Source organism: Entelurus aequoreus, linkage group LG18, assembly GCF_033978785.1.
Source record: "Entelurus aequoreus isolate RoL-2023_Sb linkage group LG18, RoL_Eaeq_v1.1, whole genome shotgun sequence".
Taxonomy (NCBI): Eukaryota; Metazoa; Chordata; class Actinopteri; order Syngnathiformes; family Syngnathidae; genus Entelurus; species Entelurus aequoreus.
Window position 1 is genome coordinate 38,444,512 of NC_084748.1, and position 24,044 is coordinate 38,468,555.

At 40.1% G+C, this 24,044-nt stretch overlaps 1 protein-coding gene across 4 annotated transcripts in view; it reads right to left on the reverse strand.

The window, feature by feature from the left end:
• The window catches only part of LOC133634116 (SWI/SNF-related matrix-associated actin-dependent regulator of chromatin subfamily E member 1-like), a 38,365-nt gene that overhangs the window by 3,181 nt on the left and 11,140 nt on the right, over positions 1-24,044 (reverse strand). Inside the window, exons 5-11 of one of the 4 annotated variants that reach the window (XM_062027140.1) lie at positions 21,256-21,354; positions 19,225-19,305; positions 18,784-18,915; positions 18,396-18,567; positions 14,029-14,201; positions 13,849-13,950; positions 13,200-13,452 (exon numbers count right to left, since the gene is read on the reverse strand). In XM_062027140.1, coding sequence (XP_061883124.1) covers positions 13,200-13,452; positions 13,849-13,950; positions 14,029-14,201; positions 18,396-18,567; positions 18,784-18,915; positions 19,225-19,305; positions 21,256-21,354 — 1,012 coding nt within the window. Of the gene's footprint in view, positions 1-13,199; positions 13,453-13,848; positions 13,951-14,028; positions 14,202-18,289; positions 18,325-18,395; positions 18,568-18,783; positions 18,916-19,224; positions 19,306-21,249; positions 21,355-24,044 lie in introns of all 4 variants that reach the window. The other 3 variants (XM_062027139.1, XM_062027142.1, XM_062027141.1) reach the window with 3 other exon arrangements.

The window sequence follows — 24,044 nt, forward strand, 5'->3', positions numbered from 1 at the left end:
GCGACAAACTGTATTTAGTGACAGTGGTTTTCTGAAGTGTTCCTGAGCCCATGTGGTGATATCCTTTAGTGATTGATGTCGGTTTTTGATACAGCATACTTGCCAACCCTCCCGTTTTTAGCGGGAGAATCCCGGTATTCAGCGCCTCTCCCGACAACCTCCCGGCAGAGATTTTCTCCCGACAACCTCCCGGTATTCAGCCGGAGCTGGAAGCCACGCCCCCTCCAGCTCCAACTCCTGAGACTGAGTGGGGACAGCCTGTTCTCACGTCCGCTTTCCCACAATACAAACAGCTTGCCTGCCCAATGACGTCATAACATCTAGGGCTTTTAGAACAGACTTAGAACAGAACTTTGTAGAACAGACTTCTTCATTGAACACGGTGGCCGAAATGATATACTCATCATGAACGGAGAAGTTAAACAGGACAATACTGCCATCTAATGGATAGCCACCGGAACACTGAAATTCAAGTATTTTTTCTTCTTCTATGTAAATAAAATATATATATATATATATATATATATATATATATATATATATATATATATATATATATATAGCTAGAATTCACTGAAAGTCAAGTATTTCATACATACATACATATATATATATATATATATATATATATATATATATATATATATATATATATATATATATATATATATATATATATATATATATATATATATATATATATGAAATATATATGAAATACTCGAGTTGGTGAATTCTAGCTGTAAATAACCACGCCCCCAACCACGCCTCCCCCCTCCACCTCCCGATATTGGAGGTCTCAAGGTTGGCAAGTATGTGATACAGTGCCGTCTGAGGGATCGAAGGTCAAGGTTGGTTTCCGGCCATGCCGCTTACGTGGAGTGATTTCTCCAGATTCTCTGAACATTTTGATGATATTATGGACCGTAGATGTTGAAATCCCTAAATTTCTTGCAATTGCACTTTGAGAAACGTTGTTCTTAAACAGTTTGACTATTTGCTCACGCAGTTGTGGACAAAGGGGTGTACCTCGCCCCATCCTTTCTTGTGAAAGACTGAGCATTTTTTGGGAAGCTGTTTTTATACCCAAACATGGCACCCACCTGTTCCCAAATAGCCTGCACACCTGTGGGATGTTCCAAATAAGTGTTTGATGAGCATTCCTCAACTTTATCAGTATTTATTGCCACCTTACACAACTTCTTTGTCTCGTGTTGCTGGCATCAAATTCTAAAGTTAATGATTATTTGCCATACATTTTTTTTTTATCAGTTTGAACATCAATTATGTTGTCTTTGTAGCATATTCAACTGAATATGGGTTGAAAATGATTTGCAAATCATTGTATTCCGTTTATTAGTGATGGGTCCGGCAACACCGATGCATCGGCGCATGCGTCGAGCTCATAGAGCGATACCCTGTGTCGGTGCGCGTATCGCTTTTAGAAAGTCACGTGACCAAACACGAGCTGTTTTGGTCACGTGACCGCTCATGAGCTGTTCTGGTCACGTGACCGCTCATGAACTGTATCGCACTGACGCCTGCGCGCCAAACTGTGTTTATTAGGAAGCGGCGCAATGCGTGTTGTTGACGAACACCATTAGGGCCGCTTGTTGTCACTGTCACTCAAAGTTGCATTTCAAAATTACACAGAATAAATGTGTTTATTTTGTTTAGAATTCAGATGGGTTTGATTTGGTGCGCGGCATATATTGGCTGTGCGGCGCACGGTGTGCGCGGAGGACGCTTGAGCACTGCGCAATTGCGCAGGCGCGCACCTTAGAGGTTGCTCACAGGGCACAGAGGAGGCGTCAGTGCGATACAGTTCGCGTATCGGTCACGTGACCAAAGCAGCTCATGATCGGTCACGTGACTTTCTAAAAGCGGTACGCGCACCGACACAGGGTTTCGCTCTATGAGCTCGACGCATGCGCCGATGCATCTGTGTGGACCCATCAGTACTGTTACTAGAGAAGGTACAGGAATGACGGCGTGGCGAAGTTGGTAGCGTGGCTGTGCCAGCAATTGGTTACTGGGGTTCAATCCCCACCTTCTACCGTCCTAGTCATGATACATGTTCACATTATTTGACTGTATCTAAAAAATATATTTTTATTTAAATTAAGATATGAAATAATCCTAAATGAAATACAATGACTTGGTTTATATTATTGTATATACTAGGTCATAATATCAGTGTCAGTTGAGTCGGTCCATAGGTTGCCTGTAGGGATTTTTAATGTCCAGCAGATGTCAGTATTTAGTGACACAGTATCGACACAGTATCAATACAGTTTTGCAATGTGTCGAAACGCTTCATGAGGCCTCATCAACCCATCACTACCGTTTATATTTACATCAAACACAATTTCCCAACTCATATGGAAACGGGGTTTGTACTTACGAACAATTGTCTGCACAGTTGCTCTTGGGACCTTAAGCTGCTTTGAAATGGCTCCAAGTGACTTTCCTGACTCGCACAAGTCAATGATAAGTTTTTTTCAGATCTGTGCTGAGTTCCTTTGACTTTCCCATTGTCGCGTTTGTAACCGAGCCCTATTTAAATGGGCTCAGAGAAGTCAACAGGTGTCGTCAATCATAATCACTGACATGAAGTTAAGAGGCCATGCCATGAAGCTAATTTGATTTGATTGTAACTTTTCTATATCACCAAAATTGATTTTGTATATTGCTGTATGTATACTTTTCACCCAGCAGATTTGGTCACATTTTCAGTAGACCCATAATAAATTCATAAAAGAACCAAACTTCATTAATGTTTTTTGTGACAAACAAGTATGTGCTCCAAACACTCTATCACAAATATAAGAATTGTAAACAATATTGGAAACTCAAGACAGCCATGACATTATGTCCTTCACAAGTGTATATAAACTTTTGACCACGACTGTATACATATATATATTTTTTCATTATTTTTATAGATTTGGCATGTTTGTCCTTGCTCACAAACCCATTATATGTCTGTATACAGTACGTGTCATTACAACTTCGCACAGTAGATGGCATCATAACTCTGTATCTTTACACACCACATCTACACATACCACAACTGACTTGAATGCATCTTTCAGCCATCCATTTTCTCATTTTCTACCGCTTGTCCCTCTTGGGGTCGCGAGGGGAGCTGGAGACTATCCCAGCTGCACTCGGGCGCAAGGCAGGGTACACCTTGGACAAGTCACCAACTCATAGCAGGGCCAACTCAGATAGGCATCCGTTCATACTCATAACACTAGGGCCAATTTAGTGTTGCCAATCAACCTATCCCCAGGTGCATGTCTTTGGAGGAAGCTGGAATACCCGGAGGGAACCAACGCAGTCACGGGGAGAACGTGCAAAACTATATATATACTGTATATATACCCAGAAAGGGACAAGCGGTAAAAAATGGATGGATGGATATATACAGTCGCAATCAAAAGTTTACATACACTTGTAAAGAACATAATGTCATGGCTGTCTTGAGTTTCCAATAATTTCTACAACTCTTATTTGTTTGTGATAGAGTGATTGGAGCACATACTTGTTGGTCACAAAAAAACATTCATGAAGTTTGGTTCTTTTATGAATTTATTATGGGTCTACTAAAAATGTGACCAAATCTGCTGGGTCAAAAGTATACATACAGCAATGTTAATATTTGGTTACATGTCCCTTGGCAAGTTTCACTGCAATAAGGCGCTTTTGGTAGCCAAGCTTCTGGCAAGATTCTGGTGGAATTTTTGACCACTCCTCTTTACAAAATTGGTGCAGTCCAGCAAAATTTGTTGGTTTCCTGACATGGACTTGTTCCACAATGTTTCAGCCAGCCAGAAAAATCTCTCTGCCCCCATATTCCTAAATTGATGTACTAGCTTTTGTTTAGGTGCAAATATCACAGAATAACATTACAAAACATCTCTGACAAAGCATGATCGTAATGTAAGACATTTTCATTTTGTAAATGTCAGGGTTTCTCGAAATTGCCAAATTAGCCGTGGCGGTGGGGGTATGGTCGATGTGACATCATTGCATGATTTGCTATGATGCATATATTCTTTAAAAAGGCCAAAAAATGTCTGTACAATAAGTAGCAACAATAATAAAACGATATTATGTAAGTCAGACCTGGTCAAATTAAGGCCCGGGGGCCGTATGCGGCCCGTTGAGCTTTTTTATCTGGCCCGCCGGACATTCCCAAATAATTTTTTTTAGATCTTTAAGATGGAAAGTGTAGCTGCCATTATGATGTGCAGTGATGTTTTCAAATTACCGCAAGTCTTGAACTATACAAACTAGTATTTCAATGATTGGAATCTGTACTTTTGCATGATATACTAGTTACTATGGTAATCTAATTAGTTACTATGGTAATTTAATTAGTTACTATCATAATGTCAGTCACAGCAGCTCAGACGAGGCACCAAGCAGTGTGGGTGGGGAGCGTTTCCAGACCGGCCAGCCTTAAATGCGGGTGTCAGGGACAGATGCGGAAGGAGATTTTTACAACAAAGTGCTAACGCTTAGTGATGTATCAGATTTATCAGATAGTAGATTTTTTTTTTTTTACCCTTCGCGTTCATATTTAGCTGTGTTTGTTGCATTTTTGTTGCGTTTCGCTTGATTGTAAAATATCGAGAAGGGGTGTGATGTGCATATGCTGTCAATATTCAGTGTTTTATTGGTCATAGTTAATATTGTAAATCCCACATTCTTTATTTTCATGTACTTTCTGGGTGTCTCATTCAGTAGAAAAACTTAAAATTCCATTCCATTTTTTAAAGGCGGTCTGTTATAACGTTTTTAGCATTCAATCAGACATTATTGTGAGGTTTTGCATTAGTGTTCCTAAAAATCAGATATACCGGCCCCCAGACACATTTTTCTCTCAAAATTTGGCCCCTCGGGTCAAAATAATTGCCCAGGCCTGATGTAAGTGTACTTTACTGAGAATGTTTTTTTGTAGTTTTTTTTAGAGATTTCTCTAATCCTTTTAGTCACTCTTTCTTTAATATAGGACAACTGGCAAAAAAACTAGCATCTATTGTTGGTGTTATTGGAGACTGTATTTGTGTTTAGAGACTCTGTTTGATACTTCTGTCGCGCCATGTGCGTGACGAAAAGCAAGTTATAGAGAGCGCCTGACGTCACACTCGCTTCGTGTTACTGGGAGCCTTTCTCTCAGTAAAAACCGCCAGTGACATCTTAAATTGTAAAGATTGCTGTCCGCGGGTACATCTTGAATATATTAAACTATGTCCACAGCGCGGACACGCTGCCTCCACTCCAGACAACCCTGTGCATATTGCTTACATCATCACAACATTGGTTTCGGGAGCACTGTTCAGGTAATTTAAGTATGTCTTTTTCCGGCCAAATTTCGGTGCATCATTAGTCAATAGTGCGCAAATAATAAACTATGTATAGCCATTCATACTGTAACTACCTGCTGGTGTTAATGTGTATGTTAGTGTGTTATGCTCATGTAATTTTTCCCATGGTCTGTGAACATACCGTGTCGGCGGAGAATGAACAAGTGTTGTATGTCTATGAGTGAAGCATGGAGGCAGACGTGTGTGCACGGAGAAAATAATTATTGGAATTGGGCCCGTTGTCAGCAAAAAATTGGCCATGGAAAATAAAAAGAGCGTGAGACTTTGTTTATTTCTGGACGCTACAATACATTATGTTACTTTATTTTGTTAGGTGTGGCGGCTAATATGAAGGAGAAACCCTAAAGGTAAAAGTGTGTGATTGGTTTGAGAAAGTATCTTGACATGCTTTGATGTCTGATCGACAGTTTGCAATAAAACATATCTCCTTTCGACATCCTGCCATCCAACATTTCTGTTGAGATTTTATGTCATCTTACTTACTAAAGCAGTCATAGTAAATATCTAAATGTGATGTTATCACTGCACCTTAACCGTAATCTGAACACAGAAATGAAGCACCACCCACCTCTGAATGAAACGCGAGGCGGGCGTCCCCTCTTCACAGGGCGAAAAATAGTCCTTTCTTGCCATGGCTTTGAATCTGATATTTTCATGAGTTTGACAACTTTCCTTTTTCCATTTCTGTTCGCTTCTGTTCAGTAGCAAGTGAACTGCAGCCAAGTTCACCCTTCTACGGCACGCCCCGAGGGTCAAAAAGGATCTGTTTGCGGTATTCGCCCGTTAAAAAAATGAGTGCCGTTATTTAAATTTATAGTTAACGCGTTATCGTGTAACTTTGACAGCCGTAGTTTGTAATAATAAATATGATAAGAATTTTTTTTTAGCATTATGTTTGTGTCCAATTACAGTAAGTTAGTTTATTCTAAACATTCCTGCCACATAATTTTACACACTTTAACATTTTTAAGTCTTTTTTTTAGGACATATACCGCAATAATATTGTACCGTTGCCTTAATACCGCGATAAAATCATACCGTCACATTTTGATATCGTTAGGTCCCTACATTATTAAAAGTTTAATTGTTAGTTAACTTTTCTTGGAAACAACATTTTCCAGACGGATATAAACATGTGCATTGAGGAGGAAACTGCTTGTTAGAAATTAAACGTTGAAAGACATTAAAGTAAACATTATTATTTTACACCGAATGTTTACATTATCACTTTAAAGATATACATCTGTAAGTTTTTAAATATTTGCTTGAAACAGTGGATGTTCCTGCACAATTTGCACTTAAAAATACATGTTTGTAGTATGATTAGAACATTTGAGCATTATGTTTGTGTTGAATTACAGTAAACTGTGTTTATCCTAAACATTCCCGCCACTTCATTTTACACACTAGGGCATATTTTTAATGGGCGATTAACGCAAACACTTCTTTTTTGAGTCTCCTGCCATGCTGCAGTTCACTTGCTACTGATGAGCCACAAGCGAGCAGAAATGGATAAAGCAAAGGGCACATTATGAAAATATCAGGTTCAAAGCCATGGCAAGTTGTTCTCCCGACAAGAAAGGCCTATTTTTCGCTGTGAGAAGAGGCGACATCCCTGCAGCAAACGCCTGCTGCACGCGTCTTTCTAGAGGTGGGTGGTGCTTCACTTCCGTGTTCAGATTACGGTTAAGGTGCAGTGATAACATAACATTTAGATTTTTACTGCGACTGATTTATTAGTAAGTAAGACAACATAAATGACAGAAATGAATGGCAGTCAGCAGACTGTCGAAAGGACACTTTTTTTATGCAAACAGTCGATCCAACATCAATACACTTTCTCAAACCAATCACACACTTTTCTGGCTTCAAAATAAAAGCGCTACACTATACATCCAGTTTAACTACGTTTAGGGGTTCTCCTACGGCCTTTATACTAACCGCCACACTTAACAAAATAAAGAAATAGAATGTATTGTAGCGTCCAGTCTGACGCTCTTTTTAGCTTTTATGGCCAATTTTATGGTAACATCGGGCCCAATTACACCAAGTATTTCCTCCGTGCACACACATCTGTCTCAGTGTTTCACTCCTAGACATAACACTTGTTCAATCTTTGCCCACACGGTGTGTTCAAAGACCATGGGAAAAATGACAGCCATAATACACTAACATACACATTAACACCAGCCATACGCACAAGGTTGTCTGAAGCAGAGGCAGCTTGTCCGCGCTGTGGACGCACTTTAATATATTCGAGATGTACCCACGGACAGCGGTCTTCACAATTTAAGATGACACTGGCGGTTTTTAACGAGAGAAGGGCTCCCAGCAACGCGAAGCAAGTGTGCTTTCCGTCACGGACATGGCGCGACAGAATCTAAACAGTCTCTAAACACGAGTACAGTTGCCAGTAACACCAAAAATAGATGCTAGATTTGTTGCTAGTTGTTTTTATTACAGAAAAAGTGACTAAAAGGATTGAAGAACTTTAAAAAAAAAAAAAAGAAAACAAATTCTCAACAAAGTACGTTGTACAATAAGCAGCAACAATTTAAAAATAACAAAACAATATTATGTAAGAAAATAATACCGGTATATGTTAATAGTATACTTAATAATAACATATTTGCTTTAAATGTATAATCAAATCCCTTTAAAAGAATATATGCATCATAGCAAATCATGCAATGACATCATACAGGGGACGGCGTGGCGAAGTTGGTAGAGTGGCCGGGCCAGCAATCGGAGGGTTGCTGGTTACTGGGGTTCAATCCCCACCTTCTACCATCCTAGCTAGTCACGTCCGTTGTGTCCTTGGGCAAGACACTTCACCCTGGCTCCTGATGGCTGCTGGTTAGCGCCTTGCATGGCAGCTCCCGCCATCAGTGTGTGAATGTGTGTGTGAATGGGTGAATGTGGAAATACTGTCAAAGCGCTTTGAGTACCTTGAAGGTAGAAAAGCGCTGTACAAGTATAACCCATTTATCATTTATTTATCATATCGACCACGCCCCTAATCACGCCCCCGCCACAGGTATTTAGGCAATTTAGGGAAATCCCTAACATTAAATAAATCACAATGTCTTACATTACGATCATGATTTGTTAGAGATGCTTTGTATTGTTATTCTGTGATATTTGCACCTAAAGAAATGCTAGTAGATCAGTTTAGGAATATGGGGGTGTATTTTTCTAGCTGGCTGAAATATTGTGTGAATTATTTTATAACATGTTCCGCTCGAGTCCTCAATTAAAAAATGATTAGCATGCTAAATATTACATTTGATTAATCAATAGAGCAGGTTAAAACATTGTCATGCAGCAATATGAAGCCACCCCCCCTGAAAATGATATGTTGAGGTTACACGTATTAATGATGAAAAAGTATATGATTAATTTTGAGTTAACTATGAACAAAATGCGTACGTACTGTATATACATGGTGTTCCTGGGATTAAAGGCCTCACCTTTTCTCCTCCAAATATATTGCTGGGTATTGTGGCCAAACAGCTAAGTTTTTGTTTCATTCTGTTAAACCACTAATAGTAACATAAACAAGCCGATGGTGTTCTAGCACAGATGCATCTCTGATAGTTTATTTCTTCTTTGTTAAAATGGGTTGCAAAATGAGAGGGAAACAGTTAATCTAAAGGGGTAATATTATGATTTTTTTCTTCTACATTTAAAACACTTCCTTGTTGTCTACATAACATGTAGTAATGGTTCTTAGGTCAAAATTTTGCATTGATTGATTTTACAGACCATTTTCAAGCCGCTTTCTGACCGTCTCTTCAAGATGTACTGTATTGTGTGCGGGTCTAATTTCCATGGCTCCACTTTGACTGTCTTCCTCACTCCAACTTTGTTGTAGTTTTTCACGCCCTCTATAGTATGTCTATTGACAGATATAAGTTCAAACTACGCTACTTTGTATTAGAAATGGCAACAGCGGAGAATGCAAGTCCATGCAAGACCTAGTCTGTCCCACGACAAGAGGATAGCGAAAAAGGAGCAGCTTATTGACTACAGTGCGCAAGGTACTCTGGGTACAATTCTACCATATATGGATAATCCGCTGATGTCACACACTGCAAAAACGTCACAAATAAGGCTGAAACGACGCATCGACGTAGTCGACGTCATCGGTTACGTAAATACGTCGACGCTGTTTTTGAGCGTCGACGTGTCGCATATTTACGTCACGCTACCGTCATGGCGAAGCGCAAAGCAGACGATCAAAGCAGACGATGCGAGCGGTGCGAGCGAGGGGGAAAAATCACGCCAAAAGTCGTCAAAAGTGTGGAAGTATTTCAATACACAGCCTAATAATGTTGTTGTATGCACACTGTGTCGAGCGTAAATGGCCTATCATAGCAGCACAACGGCTATGAACGAACATTTGAAAAGAAAACCATCAACCATCAACTAGTCAATCGTCCGCGTGAGCATACGTTGTCATCATTACACAAAAACATGAATGTGTCATTTGTATCTGCTAGGGGTGTAACGGTACGTGTTTTGTATTGAACCGTTTCGGTACGGGGCTTTCGGTTCGGTACGGGGGTGTACCGAACGAGTTTCTAAGCTAAAGCTAACTTTAGCTGCTAAAGTCTTAACAAGCTGCTTCGCTCCTTCTGTCTCTGTCTCAGCACGCAGCATTGTCCCACCCACACAACCATCTGATTGGTACACACGAAGCATTATCAGCCAATCAGCAGTGCGTATTCAGAGCGTTACCAGCCAATCAGCAGTGCGTATTCAGAGCGCAGGTAGTCAGCGCTTCAGCGTGGAGCAGATAGGTGTTTAGCAGGTGAGCATCAGGCAGCGGACTCTCCCCAAATGATAATAAACACCTCCCAGTCAACTACTAGTAACATCACTATGAGCCCGTTGACCTTCTAGAAACTTAAACGGCAGCTCAGCTCACTCGCAGTCCTGGGTTGAGGTGAAGGCTAATTACCTCTCAGTTCCAGCCACATTGACCCCTTCTGAGCGCCTATTTTCAGCTGCTGGGAATATTGTAAACAAGAAAAGAACCAGAGCATGTAGACATGCTAACCTTTCTTCATTACAACTGTTAGTCACTCACTGGAATGAGTAGAATTGGTTATTGTGTACTGCGTTGGACTGGATGTTTATTTTGCACATTTTAAAAGCAATACTTAATGTTTACAGTGCTCCAGAATATTTAGATTGGCACTTTTTTGTATTGGATGTTTATCTTTAGTTTTGCACCATCCATCCATCTCCATCCATCTTCTTCCGCTTATCCGAGGTCGGGTCGCGGGGGCAGCAGCTTAAGCAGGGAAGCCCAGACTTCCCTCTCCCCAGCCACTTCGTCCAGCTCCTCCCGGGGGATCCCGAGGCGTTCCCAGGCCAGCCGGGAGACATAGTCTTCCCAACGTGTCCTGGGTCTTCCCCGTGGCCTCCTACCGGTCGGACGTGCCCTAAACACCTCCCTAGGGAGGCGTTCGGGTGGCATCCTGACCAGATGCCCGAACCACCTCATCTGGCTCCTCTCGATGTGGAGGAGCAGCGGCTTTACTTTGTTGTTGCTTTAGTTTTGCACATTTTAGCAAATAAGCAATACTTTCACTTTTGTTGAAATGTTTACACTGTTGTTACAGAATATTTCGTTTTACACATTTTTGTATTGGATGTTTATCTTTATTTTTGCACATTTTAAAGCAAAAATAAGCAATACTTTTACTTTTGAAATGCTTATACTATTGCAGAATATTAAGATTTGCACTGGATGTTGACTTTTATATTTGCACATTAAAAAGCAAATAAGCTACTTTTAATTTTGTTAAAGGTTAAAAGTTTTAAATGTTTACATTGTTACAGAATATTCAGTCATGTTATTGTCAATGTTGACTGAGTGGCTATACTTCTTTTTTTTTGTAAATAAAAGCCATGCCTTTTGAAAAAACTGGCCTACATTTATTTTTTCATCTTCATTTTGAATAAAAAAATAATCGGTAAAAGGAAAAATAATCTATAGATTAATCGAAAAAAAAATCTATAGATTAACCGATTAATCGAAAAAAATAATCTATAGATTAATCGATAGAAAAATAATCGTTAGCTGCAGCCTTAGTCACAAATGGAGCAAATTCCAAACAGCTCGTTTCGCGGAAGTAGGAAGGAAGGCAAAATTAAATATGTCCGTAATGCCTCCACCCCGGACTTATGCAGATCCCAAATGTACAACAGCAAGTACCAACAGGTGAGAAAAGCTGATTTTGCCACTTCAATGTAGGATTAGCGACTGAACGATGTTTTGATGAGCAATTCAAACTAGAGTAAAAAGTGTTACAAAAAACCCTGCTCTCCCCCTACATTAACATTAAAATCAGCGCACACTTACATGACGGAATGTTTTTTTTTTTTAAATTGCTGGTGCGCGTTATAAGTCGCACGCACGAGTGTCCACCGCTGCACGAAATTAAACCTACCCCAGTAGGTCAATAACTTAGTATTTTTAAATAAATTAGATTTGAAAACATGCACATTTAATTAAAGAAACAAGAGTGTTGTGTCACAGCCAATTATGCAATTTAGACAATTACCACATTTTGCGAACCCCTGCAACCCACCACTACAGATAAATTCTGGTCCTATGAGAAACGACGTGAACTGGCGCAATGACTACCGTATTTTCCGCACCATAAGGCGCCCCGTGTTATTAGCCGCACGTTTAATGAACGGAATATTTCAAAACTTTGTTTACCTATTAGCCGCCCCGTGCTATTAGCCGCACCTACGCTACGCTAAAGGGAATGTCAACAAAACAGTCAGATAGGTCAGTCAAACTTTAATAATATATTACAAACCAGCGTTCTAACAACTCTGTTCACTCCCAAAATGTAATGTGCAAATGTGCAATCACAAAAATAGTAACACTCAAAATAGCGCAGAGCAATAGCAACATCAATAACTCAACGTTGCTCATACGTTAGTGTCACACAACACACAAAATAAACATTTAAAGCTCACTTTCTGAAGTTATTACTCATCCACAAATCCCTCGAATTATTCTTCTTCGGTGTGCTTCACTTGTTTTTTGACACCATCTGTGATGTGGACGCGCATGCAGTCGTAGATCAGCAGGAACGGCGCTGCGTGAAAAAAGTCACCCGGTGTCTTCGCGTAAACGTATATCAACCACTCGCTCATCTTTTCTTCAACCATCCATCCCTTCGAGTTAGCTTTTATGATGACGCCGGCTGGAAAGTTCTCTTTTGGCAAGGTCTTCTTTTTGAATATCACCGTGGGTGGAAGTTTCTGGCCGTTAGCACTGCGAGCTAGAATCACAGTAGGACGACTTCTCATTCCCTGTGGTGCGAATATTCACCGTACGTGCTCCCGTTGTATCCACAGTGCGGTTCACATGAATATCAAAAGTCTGTGGAACCTTGTACGCGTGTCTCTTAGTAGGAGACATTTTGTTGTCTTTACAGATACACACAAATGAAATGAAACGTAATATCCGCGCGCTTCTTCTTCTACGGGGGCGGGTGCTCACCTTGGCGGTTGCTTACAGTAGAAGAAGAAGCGCTTCCACTTCTATGGGGGCGGTTGCTTACTGTAGAAGAAGAAGCGCTTCCTCTTTTACGGGGAAAAAAGATGGCGGCTGTTTACCGTAGTTGCGAGACCTAAACTTTATGAAAATAAATATGAATATTAATCCATATATAAGGCGCACCGGGTTATTAGCCGCACTGTCTGCTTTTGAGAAAAATTGTGGTTTTTAGGTGCGGCTTATGGTGCGGAAAATACGGTAGTTGAAGAACTCACCTCGTGGATCTTTGATGGCAGCCTCTGTATCCTCGCCTTCCTTGGTAGTACTTTCACTCAGTGTATTCTGTTGGGATTTGCCATGAGTTGTACAGGCATGTTTTTCTTCTTCTGTTAAGACACAGCTGGGCGCCTCTTTAACTCCTCCTGTATCTTTCTCTCGTTCAGCCATCCGTTTGCGGGCTGCCTCTTCTGCTGCAGACATATCTGCAGATATCTTCTCCATGTCCACTTCCACTTTCATACAGCAAAGCTGAAAAAAAAAGTTTTATTAGAAATATTCAGATTTAGTCAGAAACCAATAACACTTTTAACATATTGCCATTGTTTGAACTTTATAATAAAGTTTTATAGTTTTCCACCAGAGTGCATTAAAAGGCATTATCAAGAACAAATGGCGTTGCCTGTTGCAAGTGCAGCCCAAAAATTTTGCTATTTATTTCAGAGCAACAAATCATAGATGCTGACAAACGTGTTACTGCCAAAACATGTGGATTGAGTTACCAGCAGCTGGTGGCTGTGAGGCAGATGTAGACTGGCATTTTACCACAGCTTTTCATTGTACAGTTAAACATGCAAAATAAGCCTTGCGTGAGAGTAAGTAGGGACCTAATTTGATGTATTAAAAAAAAAAGAAAAGAGGCCATACTCTTTTGAGCTCATTTGTGAACGACTCTGTGGCTCCAATGAATTTTCTTTTCTTATCCTGGTGGCGGTCTTCAATCTGAAGCAACTCAGCTTCCAACTTTCTCTGTGACAAGAGACGCAAAGTTAAAAGAAGTTCTGCCATGGTTGAATGACGGACGTAATGGTAAGAAGGTGATTATACCTGGTGAACCATCAAAGACTGAACCTGGCGTTTGAGGACCTGCATACGAGCAGTGGTAACAACAGACCGCACATCAGGGACTACACTCTCACTGAGAATCTCACTTATCAGACGGTGGTTGCGCTGGAAACGGGCAGCTGCCGAGTGCTTTACTGAAAATCCATCATCATAATCTAGAGAAGCATTAGAAAAAGTTTGGATGTTAAGGCCTTAGAAGTAATTTATTACTAGGGATGTCCCGATCCGATATTGATATCGGAAATCAGTCCGATATTAGCCAAAAAAGTGAATATCGGATTTTATCGGACTGAATCTAAAAACTCTGATATAAGCTGCCCATTTACCGCTGCAGCACGTCTATAATAGGTGACTCTGGTTTGATCACACTCCAACACAGGTGGCGACAATGCCCCTTAATTAACGTTGGTGCCGGCCGCGGAAGAAGAGAGTCTCTGATCCAGCATGAACAGCCCACGTGATCACAACAACGACAACGCGTGTGCTCGCAGCAAAGTGTAGTGATGTCGGCTGTGTGGAAGTATTTTAACCTAAACTCGGACAAAGACGTTGCCGCTAAATGCAACATTTGTCAGGCGCAAGTGTCCCGTGGAGGGACAGAACCGAGAAGGTTCAATACAAGCAACCTCATCGCACATTTGAAAAAACACCACAAAAAAGAACATGAGGATTTTCGCGAGAGCAGCAAGGCGAAGCAACAAACCTCTGGCTCGCTTCAGCAACCCACGCTGGCCGAAAGCTTTGCAAGACGTGACAAACTTCCACGGGACAGCAAAAAGGCAATGGCCATAACAGAAAAGATAGCCCAGTTTATTGTGCTTGATGACCAGCCCCTGTCGGTGGTGAGTAATGTCGGGTTTGAACGAGGGTTTAAATATTGTGTTGTTTTTGTCCCTGCCCACAGTTGTTTCCAACATATGCTGACAGTAAAAAAATAACTGAAGTGAACTTGAATTGTTTGCACTTTAAAACGTTTTTTTTTGTTTTTTAATTGGATTTATTTAGGTTATTTTTCAGGGTCTTCTAATTTATTTTAAATTTATTCTATTCAATTGTATAATTATGTTGGTATTAGTGGTTATTTTGCACTTTAAATATAACATTTTGTTTTTATTGGATTTGTTGAGGTAATACTCTTATGTTGAAGGTTAAAATTTATGTAACCAATTGGTTAATAATAAATGGGTCAGTTTTTCCTATACCTACTCTTGCTGACTATTGTTTTCTGTTTTAACACTACAACATCAGTAACAGTAACATCACTTTATCAAGCCTTTTCTAAAATTCCACACAACAAAATAAGGAATAAATATATGTATGATTCGTGCCTATATCGTATCGTATTGATATCGGTATCGGCCAAAACTCAAGGCTACAATATCGGTATCGTATTGGAAGTGAAAAAGTTGTATCGGGACATCCCTATTTATTACAGTCATTCAAGTTTCCCCATACAAGATACAAATGACATACTCCTCACAAAAAGTTAGGGATATTCAGTTTTGGCTGAAATTTCAGCCTGAAGCTAACATGCACTGTAAACTTTACAGGTGAACCTGTAACCATCTTTGAACTTTTGAATGCATATGTTCAACTGCCTACGGATGTTCTCATTCAATCAGGTTTTGGGGACGGCATGGCTCGGTTGGTAGAGCGGCCGTGCCAGCAACTTGAGGGTTCCTGGTTCAATACCCAACTTGTTATCCTAGTCACGTCCGTTGTGTCCTTGAGCAAGACACTTCACCCTTGCTCCTGATGGGTCGTAGTTAGGGCCTTGCATGGCAGGTCCCGCTATCAGTGTGTGAATGTGGAAATGTGTCAAAGCGCTTTGAGTACCTTGACGGTAGAAAAGCGCTATACAAGTTTAACCCATTTACCATTGCCATTTAGATCATTGTATTCTCAGGATTTCAACCTGATTGTTCAGTTCTTCTTAGAAGACGTTTTGCAATCCATTAAAACCCCTGAGAATACAATGAGTTGAACATATGCATTCAAAAGTTTATGTTCAGCTGTTGAGTGTTTCACTACCTTTTGCACAACTGGTTGTTTTCTAAAAAGGAACTGAATGACAAAAATTACAACACATGTGTGACACACGAGTGCATCGATAAAAATCTTGGCTCAATTAGAACTGGTAATTAAACTGACATCTTCATCATACTGTCCACATCATCATGAGACCAAGACCACAACTAACAATTCATCCAATAGTACCTAAACAGGCTTCTAACAGGTTGTTCCCAAAAAGAAGTGATCACTGTGCATAGTGTTACAGAGTGTCATCAGCAGGTAACTATACTGTAGAGCAATAAAAATCTATAGAGAGGTTCGGATTTTTCACAAAAGTATCCCACAATGCTTAGCCGGAATCCGTTTTGAAGGGCGAGCGCTACATGCAATGCTGAGGAACTTTTCTGAGGAAAATAACTTTGCAAAAGCTGTGATAAGATGGAGACAAAACTGTGAGTCCTTGGATCAGAAGTCCTTCGTCGTTACAAAGAGGAAGCGGCCGTAATGGGATGTAAGGATCGACAAGTCTGAGTGGAGCAGAGACCACAACATCTTCCTCCATGTCTCATACCCGGACTTGGTGAACTCTTATTTTCCAACCGAGCCAATTTTACACTTTAAAGGACTTTCAAAACTATAAGAGCCTTGATCATCAAAGCGAGAGTCATGCACGAACATAAATTATCGAAGCCAAGTTTAACACCCTGGATAAGTAGGGATAACAAATCTAAGGGCATCTCAGCACACTGTGACTGTAAGGCAGAATTGGGAGAATGCTGTTTATATGTGGCTTCAGTTTTGTTTTATGTGGAGGCTACAGTCCGAATAAGGGAAGTGAGTAAAGTAACTCAGAAACCTGCTTACTGGATGCTGCCTACTTCAAAGACAAGCATAACATATAATTACCTAAAATTAAATGAGCTGAACAAACACGAAGATGTTCATAGCCCGTCACATTTGCTCAGTTAATTGCAGCAATTCATGCTCGCTTTTGCCTTTCACACTTCTTTTTGGTGGTTTCTCCCTGCCCATAAATAACCATAGGAATTCGGTAAAAGCTAGTTTTATCCCTCCCTGCTCGATTGTGACAGTTGACAATAGCACATGTCGTTGGCATTATGAATATTGCTGCATAAAAATACCGGCAATGCATTGTGGGAAATGTAAAGAAAATCCGAACCTCTCTGCATAACAAACATCACCCAAAAGTCATCCATTGAGTTTCCCCAGAGAAGTGCTCATTTATGCAGTACTTTTTATGCTTTGCAACTGACAAAAGCAACATCCATCCATCCATTTTCTACCGCTTTTCCCTTTTGGGGTCGCGGCGGGTGCTGGAGCCTATTTCAGCTGCATTCGGGCGGAAGGCGGGGTACACCCTCGACAAGTCGCCACCTCATCACAAGGCCAACACAGATAGACAGACAACATTCACACTCACATTCACACACTAGGGCCAATTTAGTGTTGCCAATCAACCTATCCCCAACATGCACGCTTTAAAGTGAATAAAGCAGTAGACAACAGTAGAAGATGACGACTGGCATGTAAACTTTAATCCATCCACACTGATATTTGACTGGTGTGGTGGCTCTGGATTATTTCATTTGGACCCGTACAAGCACAAGACTCTTGCTATAGTAATATATATCTGTTAACATTGTCAGTATGGATCGGAACTCTGCTCTAAATTCCCACACAGTAAGAATTACAAGTGGAAGTCAGGAAGTGTTTGTTGTTTCATGTATTACCTGGTAGTTCGTAATTAAATACAGACAGTCACAAATGGCGAAGGCGAAGTATCTGCTCTGTTAGCTGAGATCGAACTACTGCTTTACATTATGCAGGGCACCTCGGTGTATATTACCATGGCTGTGAAATGCAAGGTATGGAAGCGTGCAGAACCACTCAACAGTCATAAAGCCCAGTCCCGCTCGCTCGCACGCACACACAAAAAGCCTGCTCTAAGCCCAACAAGCTATTTGTTGGATATAATGCAATATCCATCAAATTGAGTGCTAAATGCAAATTCAAGGCTGAATCTAATCTGATGTGCACTTGCAACCAGTTGGATTTCTACCTGAATATTGTTATCATTAACTGCAATTCTTCTATACCCCGGGAGAGCAACATTTCCCTGGCACTGTATTCTGATTTGTGTGTCACTCTTTAAAACAACAGGAAAATTATGTTCATTTAAAAATACTACATGTATTTAAAAGATTTGTACCTGGAGAGGAATTTGAGATCCTCTGTGTGGTCCTGCTAAAGTAATTTCAGCAGTGTCAAAATACTGTCAAGGCTGGTATACAAAGAATTAAGATGAGTGGGCTTACCATCTGGATCCTCAGCTGGCTGAATACTCATGTAAGGCTCCCCTTTGTCAAGTCTGGACTGCCTCTGGCGGCTCTCTTCTTCCAGTGCCGCCTCAGCACGGCTTTTTGCATTGATGTAAGCCAGGTATGCTGGCGAGTTGTGATAAGCCTTCATGCTTTCGTTATATTCGATCTATGTTGGAGGAGATGACAGGAATGACAGGGAAACAGAGAAGGCAAACGGGAACACATGTGGACCCTTGTTTCTATCACCTAGGTCAAGATAAGGGAAGAGGTTACAGATAATTTGTTACAAAAGGAAGAAATTATGACAACAGGGGCCCGCATCTGTTGGGAGATGGTCATCCATCAGAAAAGACCCAGACACATCCCTTGTAAAACAACCAACCTTCTCTGCTTCGTAGTCATTCAAATAATCCTGTTTCTCCTCATCAGTGAGGTCCCTCCACATGCCACCGATTATCTTCCCAATTTCCCATAGCTTCAGATCAGGATTGGAGGCTTTTACTTGATCCCAAACCTGGTGATGAGAACCAGACATGGGAGTGGGATTGGGCTGGGTTGGAGGGGCTATACGTTGTTATCTCTTTGCAGAGAGGTCACAAACCAGAGGAGGCCGTGTGCTTTAAGCTCCATCTCCAAGTTGATAAATCCCACTAAAGGAATATGGACAGTCCTACCTGTGTCCTGTCTTAATTTAGCATCCTACAAATCTACCTTAACATGCAAAAAACACTAACATGTCAAACAAAGTTCATATTTTACTTTACTGAATCAATATATTCCAACAATTCACATGACACCGAATACACTCATTTCACAAACGTACCTTTCGACTGTATCTCATGTATGGCATCAATGGCTTATCGGGTGGCTTGGGTGGTTTTGGAATATTTATTCCGGGGGAATTCTGACATTAAAAAAAAGAAAAAAGACCTTTAAAAATTGGTTGTATTTTCAGAAAACATTTAAACGGGCCAACCAAATCTATGTTTGGGATTAGGAATGTCGCAATCTGATATTGGTATCGGTTCGATATCAACAAAGACAAGTATTAGTTCATACCACGTGCATCTAAAATCTTTGCTATAAACTTTGGTACAAGCAGTCCTGCAGCGTGTTAACTTGTGCAAAGCTGGACAGCCAGTTAATATCTAAATGTCCTCCAATAAGCATAGAACGTTGTTTTTTCTTGTATTTTAGTCAAGTAATTTTCAAATTGTAAAGAGTAGGTTATAAGCAGTGTTAGGAAAATAACTTTAAAAAGTAATTAATTACAGTTACTTTCCCAAAAATTTAAATTAATTGATACCAATTTTTCTTCAATAGATTAATTTATTACCAGGGAAAGTAATGAATGATTACTTCTATTACTTTTTTTTTTTTTTACTTTCAAACACCAGGTGTATGTATTTGAGAGATGTTTCAGGAGAAAAGAGTAGGTGAGTGTGTGCGCCTTTAAAAGACTGTACTTGCTGACGTCACGCAAGGGTCGCCTTCATTGGCTGTTTTAGCTAAGAATTGGTGGTATTTGGACTAGAAGGAGATTATTGATGGCAGCGCCTGTGGAACCTTTTCACTAATAGTTAACAAAGTGATTGAACACGTGTAAACGGATGTGTCTCTCTTTGTCCCCAAACAGGGTACTGTAGGCTTATTGTTGATGATTGATACTTTATTAGATATTCATTATCCCCCCCGTAGTAGGAGTAATGTGCATGCATGCATGCGTCTGTGTGCGTGCCCTAGTAAAAAATGTTTTTAATTAACAATATTGTGGCTTAAAACAGTACATTTGTCAATATAAACAGGTGTATATATAATAATATGAACACATAATTATAGTTGCATATTTCTTACACATGCAAAATATCCAAGGCAGATAGATGCACGTCAGAAAGTATCCAGTAACAAACATGTCTGCATCATTTAAATTACTGCGTCATGAGCTTGATGTATTGAATTATTGTAGCCACTAGCTGTCACCAAAGTAAATTACCCCTTCACTTTAACTTAAAAACATCATAAAACTGTTCCAGACGGTTTAATAATAAATAGGGTAGTGTCTGTCTACAATTGTTTGATTAATTTCACTTGATCAAGCCTTTTCTAACATTCCACACTACAAATTAATAAAACTACGTATGTTTATGCTGATATCAAATTGGATCAAAATCGGTATTGGCCAATACTCAAGGCTCCAATATTTTGTATCGTATCAGAAGTGAAAAAGTTGTATCGGGACACACTTATTAGGCATTATAGTTATTATCAAAAATAGATTTAAAAACAAGCAAAACAACAACATGAATATAGTATATTTCTTGTGAAATTAAATAGAATAGTAAGGCCCATAATAGTTGAGCTATGTACAGAATTATACAACAGAGTGCCACTCACTATGAAAAAAAAGCAAAGAAAATCTCTCCAAAGCTGAGATTTGCCTGCTGTGAGACATAATGCCATTACCAGAGTTAGCCAAGCGCAGCTTGCATGCAGTGACTGAATTACTGTTGGGCAGCCAAAGACATGCCAAGCAACGAGTGTGTAAATCCATGGCAACAGAGATGGCATGGGTTACTAAACAAGGCTGTCAGAAATGCAGATTTTGAAGGCAGGTGGCGTTTGAATACACATATTGAAGCTAAGCCAGTTTGCACTGTGATGAAGTCAGCAATAGCAGTTGAGTTTGGGCTTGTCACACTAAAAGCAAAGCTAAGCAATGTCTGTAGTTTGCTATACTCACAAATGCTTAGCTGAACAATGCTTTGACTTGAGCAAGGCAGCTAAGGTGCAGTGTACTACATTTATGGGGATACACCTGGTTTTGTTTTTGTGAGGATAATATTCATACCGTTACCCGACTGTTGCTGCTTTGGCTCCCTCCCAGTCTGTAGTTGTTGTAGGCCAGATGGCTGTAGGGATTGTACCCCACAAACCCTGAATTGTTGGGCATTTGCTAAAGGGAACACATGAGACACATGACAAATAACACAAAAAAGGGTTGGTAAAACAAACAAACAAAATAACTTGTCAGCTAATAAGAAATAAGATCTGTTTAAAGTGAGATACCAGGGTCTCATGTAGTAAGAGTGTACACACAAAAACCTGGCGTACGCCCTTTTTCACTGCAAAGTCGAGATGCATCAAGAGTCAAATGAATGTGGAAATGTGCAGTGCCTCACCCCAACTTCATGGCCAACGTAAGCACATCCCATGCTGTGGATATTTTGGCGACATTGTAGAGATGTGGCCTGGTTCAATGCATGATTTTACATTCTAAGTAACAGCATGGTTTAGAACAGGCTACAAGCTGGGATTGTGCGTGATTTGTGGCTTCTTGGTGATTACATTTATTTATGTACTTCCTAATATTAATTTCGTGGCACATGTGCCCCTGAAATTTTACAGTATATCCCCTCTTTACAGCATCATTACGAGTCAGTGGTTAAAATGAGTGAGTTGCTGTTTTTTCTGGTTAAACTACATCTTAGGATCTTTCAAACAAGCCCCTGATTGTCTAGTCTCTGTGTGCAAATTATACTCATGTTAAAAACCTGTGCGTAAAATGTGAAATTCTAAACCACACCTTTTCCCCGGCGCATGCCCTGCATAACTAACATGCAACAATAGTGGAATAGAGTGCATGTTTACACCCCAGCAAGAAACACTTCCAAGTCATTGTAGGTGAAATTCAGTTTTTTTGCCGTCTTGCTCATTATCTATGACTGTGCGTGTCAGAAATCTCAGGGTAATTTCAATATCATTTTTGTATTTAAATGGGGGCGTGGACAGGGAGTGGCGCAGCTACTCCAACATTTGAGCTCAATTCTATATTGATTGGATGTACAATGCAACTGGAAAGTATTAACTACGCTTTACCTTTTCCACAATTTGTTACGGTCATTCATTTTGTCCTCAAACATTTACAGATAATACCCCCTAATGGCAATGTCAAAGGTTTTTTTTTCTTCAAAAAATGCTTTCATCCATTTTCTACCGCTTGTCCCTTTCGGGGTCGCTGGAGCCTATCTCAGCTGCATTCGGGTGGAAGGCGGGGTACACCCTGGAAAAGTCGCCACCTCATCGCAGGGCACAACACAGATAGACAGACAACATTCACACTCACATTCACACACTAGGGCCAATTTAGTGTTGCCAATCAACCTATCCCCAGGTGCATGTTTTTGGAGGTGGGAGGAAGCCGCAGTACCCGGAGGGAACCCACGCAGTCACGGGAGAACATGTAAACTCCACACAGAAAGATACAGAGCCCGGTATTGAACTCAGGACCTTCGTATTGCTTTCAATTTGAAAAAAAAAAAAAAAAAAACTAACAAAAAAAAATCACATGAACATTAAGTATTAACATAATTTGCCCAATACTTTGTTGATGCACCTTTAACAGCAATTACAGTCCTAAATATTTTTTAATATGATGCCACAAGCTTGGCACACCTATCTTTGGGCAGTTTCGCCCATTCCTCTTTGCAGCACCTTTCAAGTTCCATCAGATTGGATGGGAACCGTTGGGTTTCATCCAGGATGTCTCTGTACATTGCTGCATTGATGTAGGCAAGGAGGTGAACCCAATGGTAACTCTCTCAGAGCTACAGCATTCCTTTGTGGAGAGAAGAAAACCTTCCAAAAAGACAAGCATCGCTGCAGAAAAAACGGTATGGTATAGTAGCCAGACGGAAGTCATTCCTAATAAAATGTTGGCCAAAATGCGCCCGAAAGACTCTCAGACCATGAGAAACAAAATTATTTGGTATGATGAGATAACGATTGAACTCCTTGGGGTGAATGACAGATGTCATGTTCTTGAGGAAACCAGGCACCGCTCATCACCAGGCCAATACCATCCCGACAGTGAGGCATGGTAGTGGCAGCATCATGCAGTGGGGATGTTTTTAGCGGCAGGAACTGGTAAGACTTTTCAGGATAGAGGGAAAGGTGAATGCAGCAATGTACAAAGACATCCAGAATGAAAACCAACGCCTCTCATCCAACCTGATGGGGCCTGAGAGGTGCTGCAAAGAGGAATGGGCGAAAATGTCTAAGATAGGTGTGCCAAGCTTGTGGCATTGTATTCAAAAAGACTTGCTGCTAAAGGTGCATCAACAAAGTATTGAGCAAAGGCTGGAAATACTTATGTAAATGTGATTTTTTAGTTTGTGTGGAGTTAAAAACTCAGAAGTGTCAGTAATCCATGCCCTACATCAGGGGTCCCCAAACTTTTTGACTCCGGGGCCGCATTGGGGTAAAACAATTTCGCTGGGGGCCGCGCTATATATATATATATATATATATATATATATATATATATATATATTATATGTAAATGTGTGTGTGTGTATATACAATATGTATATGTAAATGTGTATATATGTATATGTCTATGTATATGTCCATGTATATATATACAGTATGTATATATATATGTATATGTGTATATATGTATATATATATATGTATATGTGTATATATGTACATGTGTCTATATGTGTGTGTGTATATATATATATATATATATATATATATATATATATATATATATATATATATATATATATACATATATATATATATGTGTATTCATACATATATATTCCTCGCGCACTAATTGACTTAAAGAGCGCACTTGCT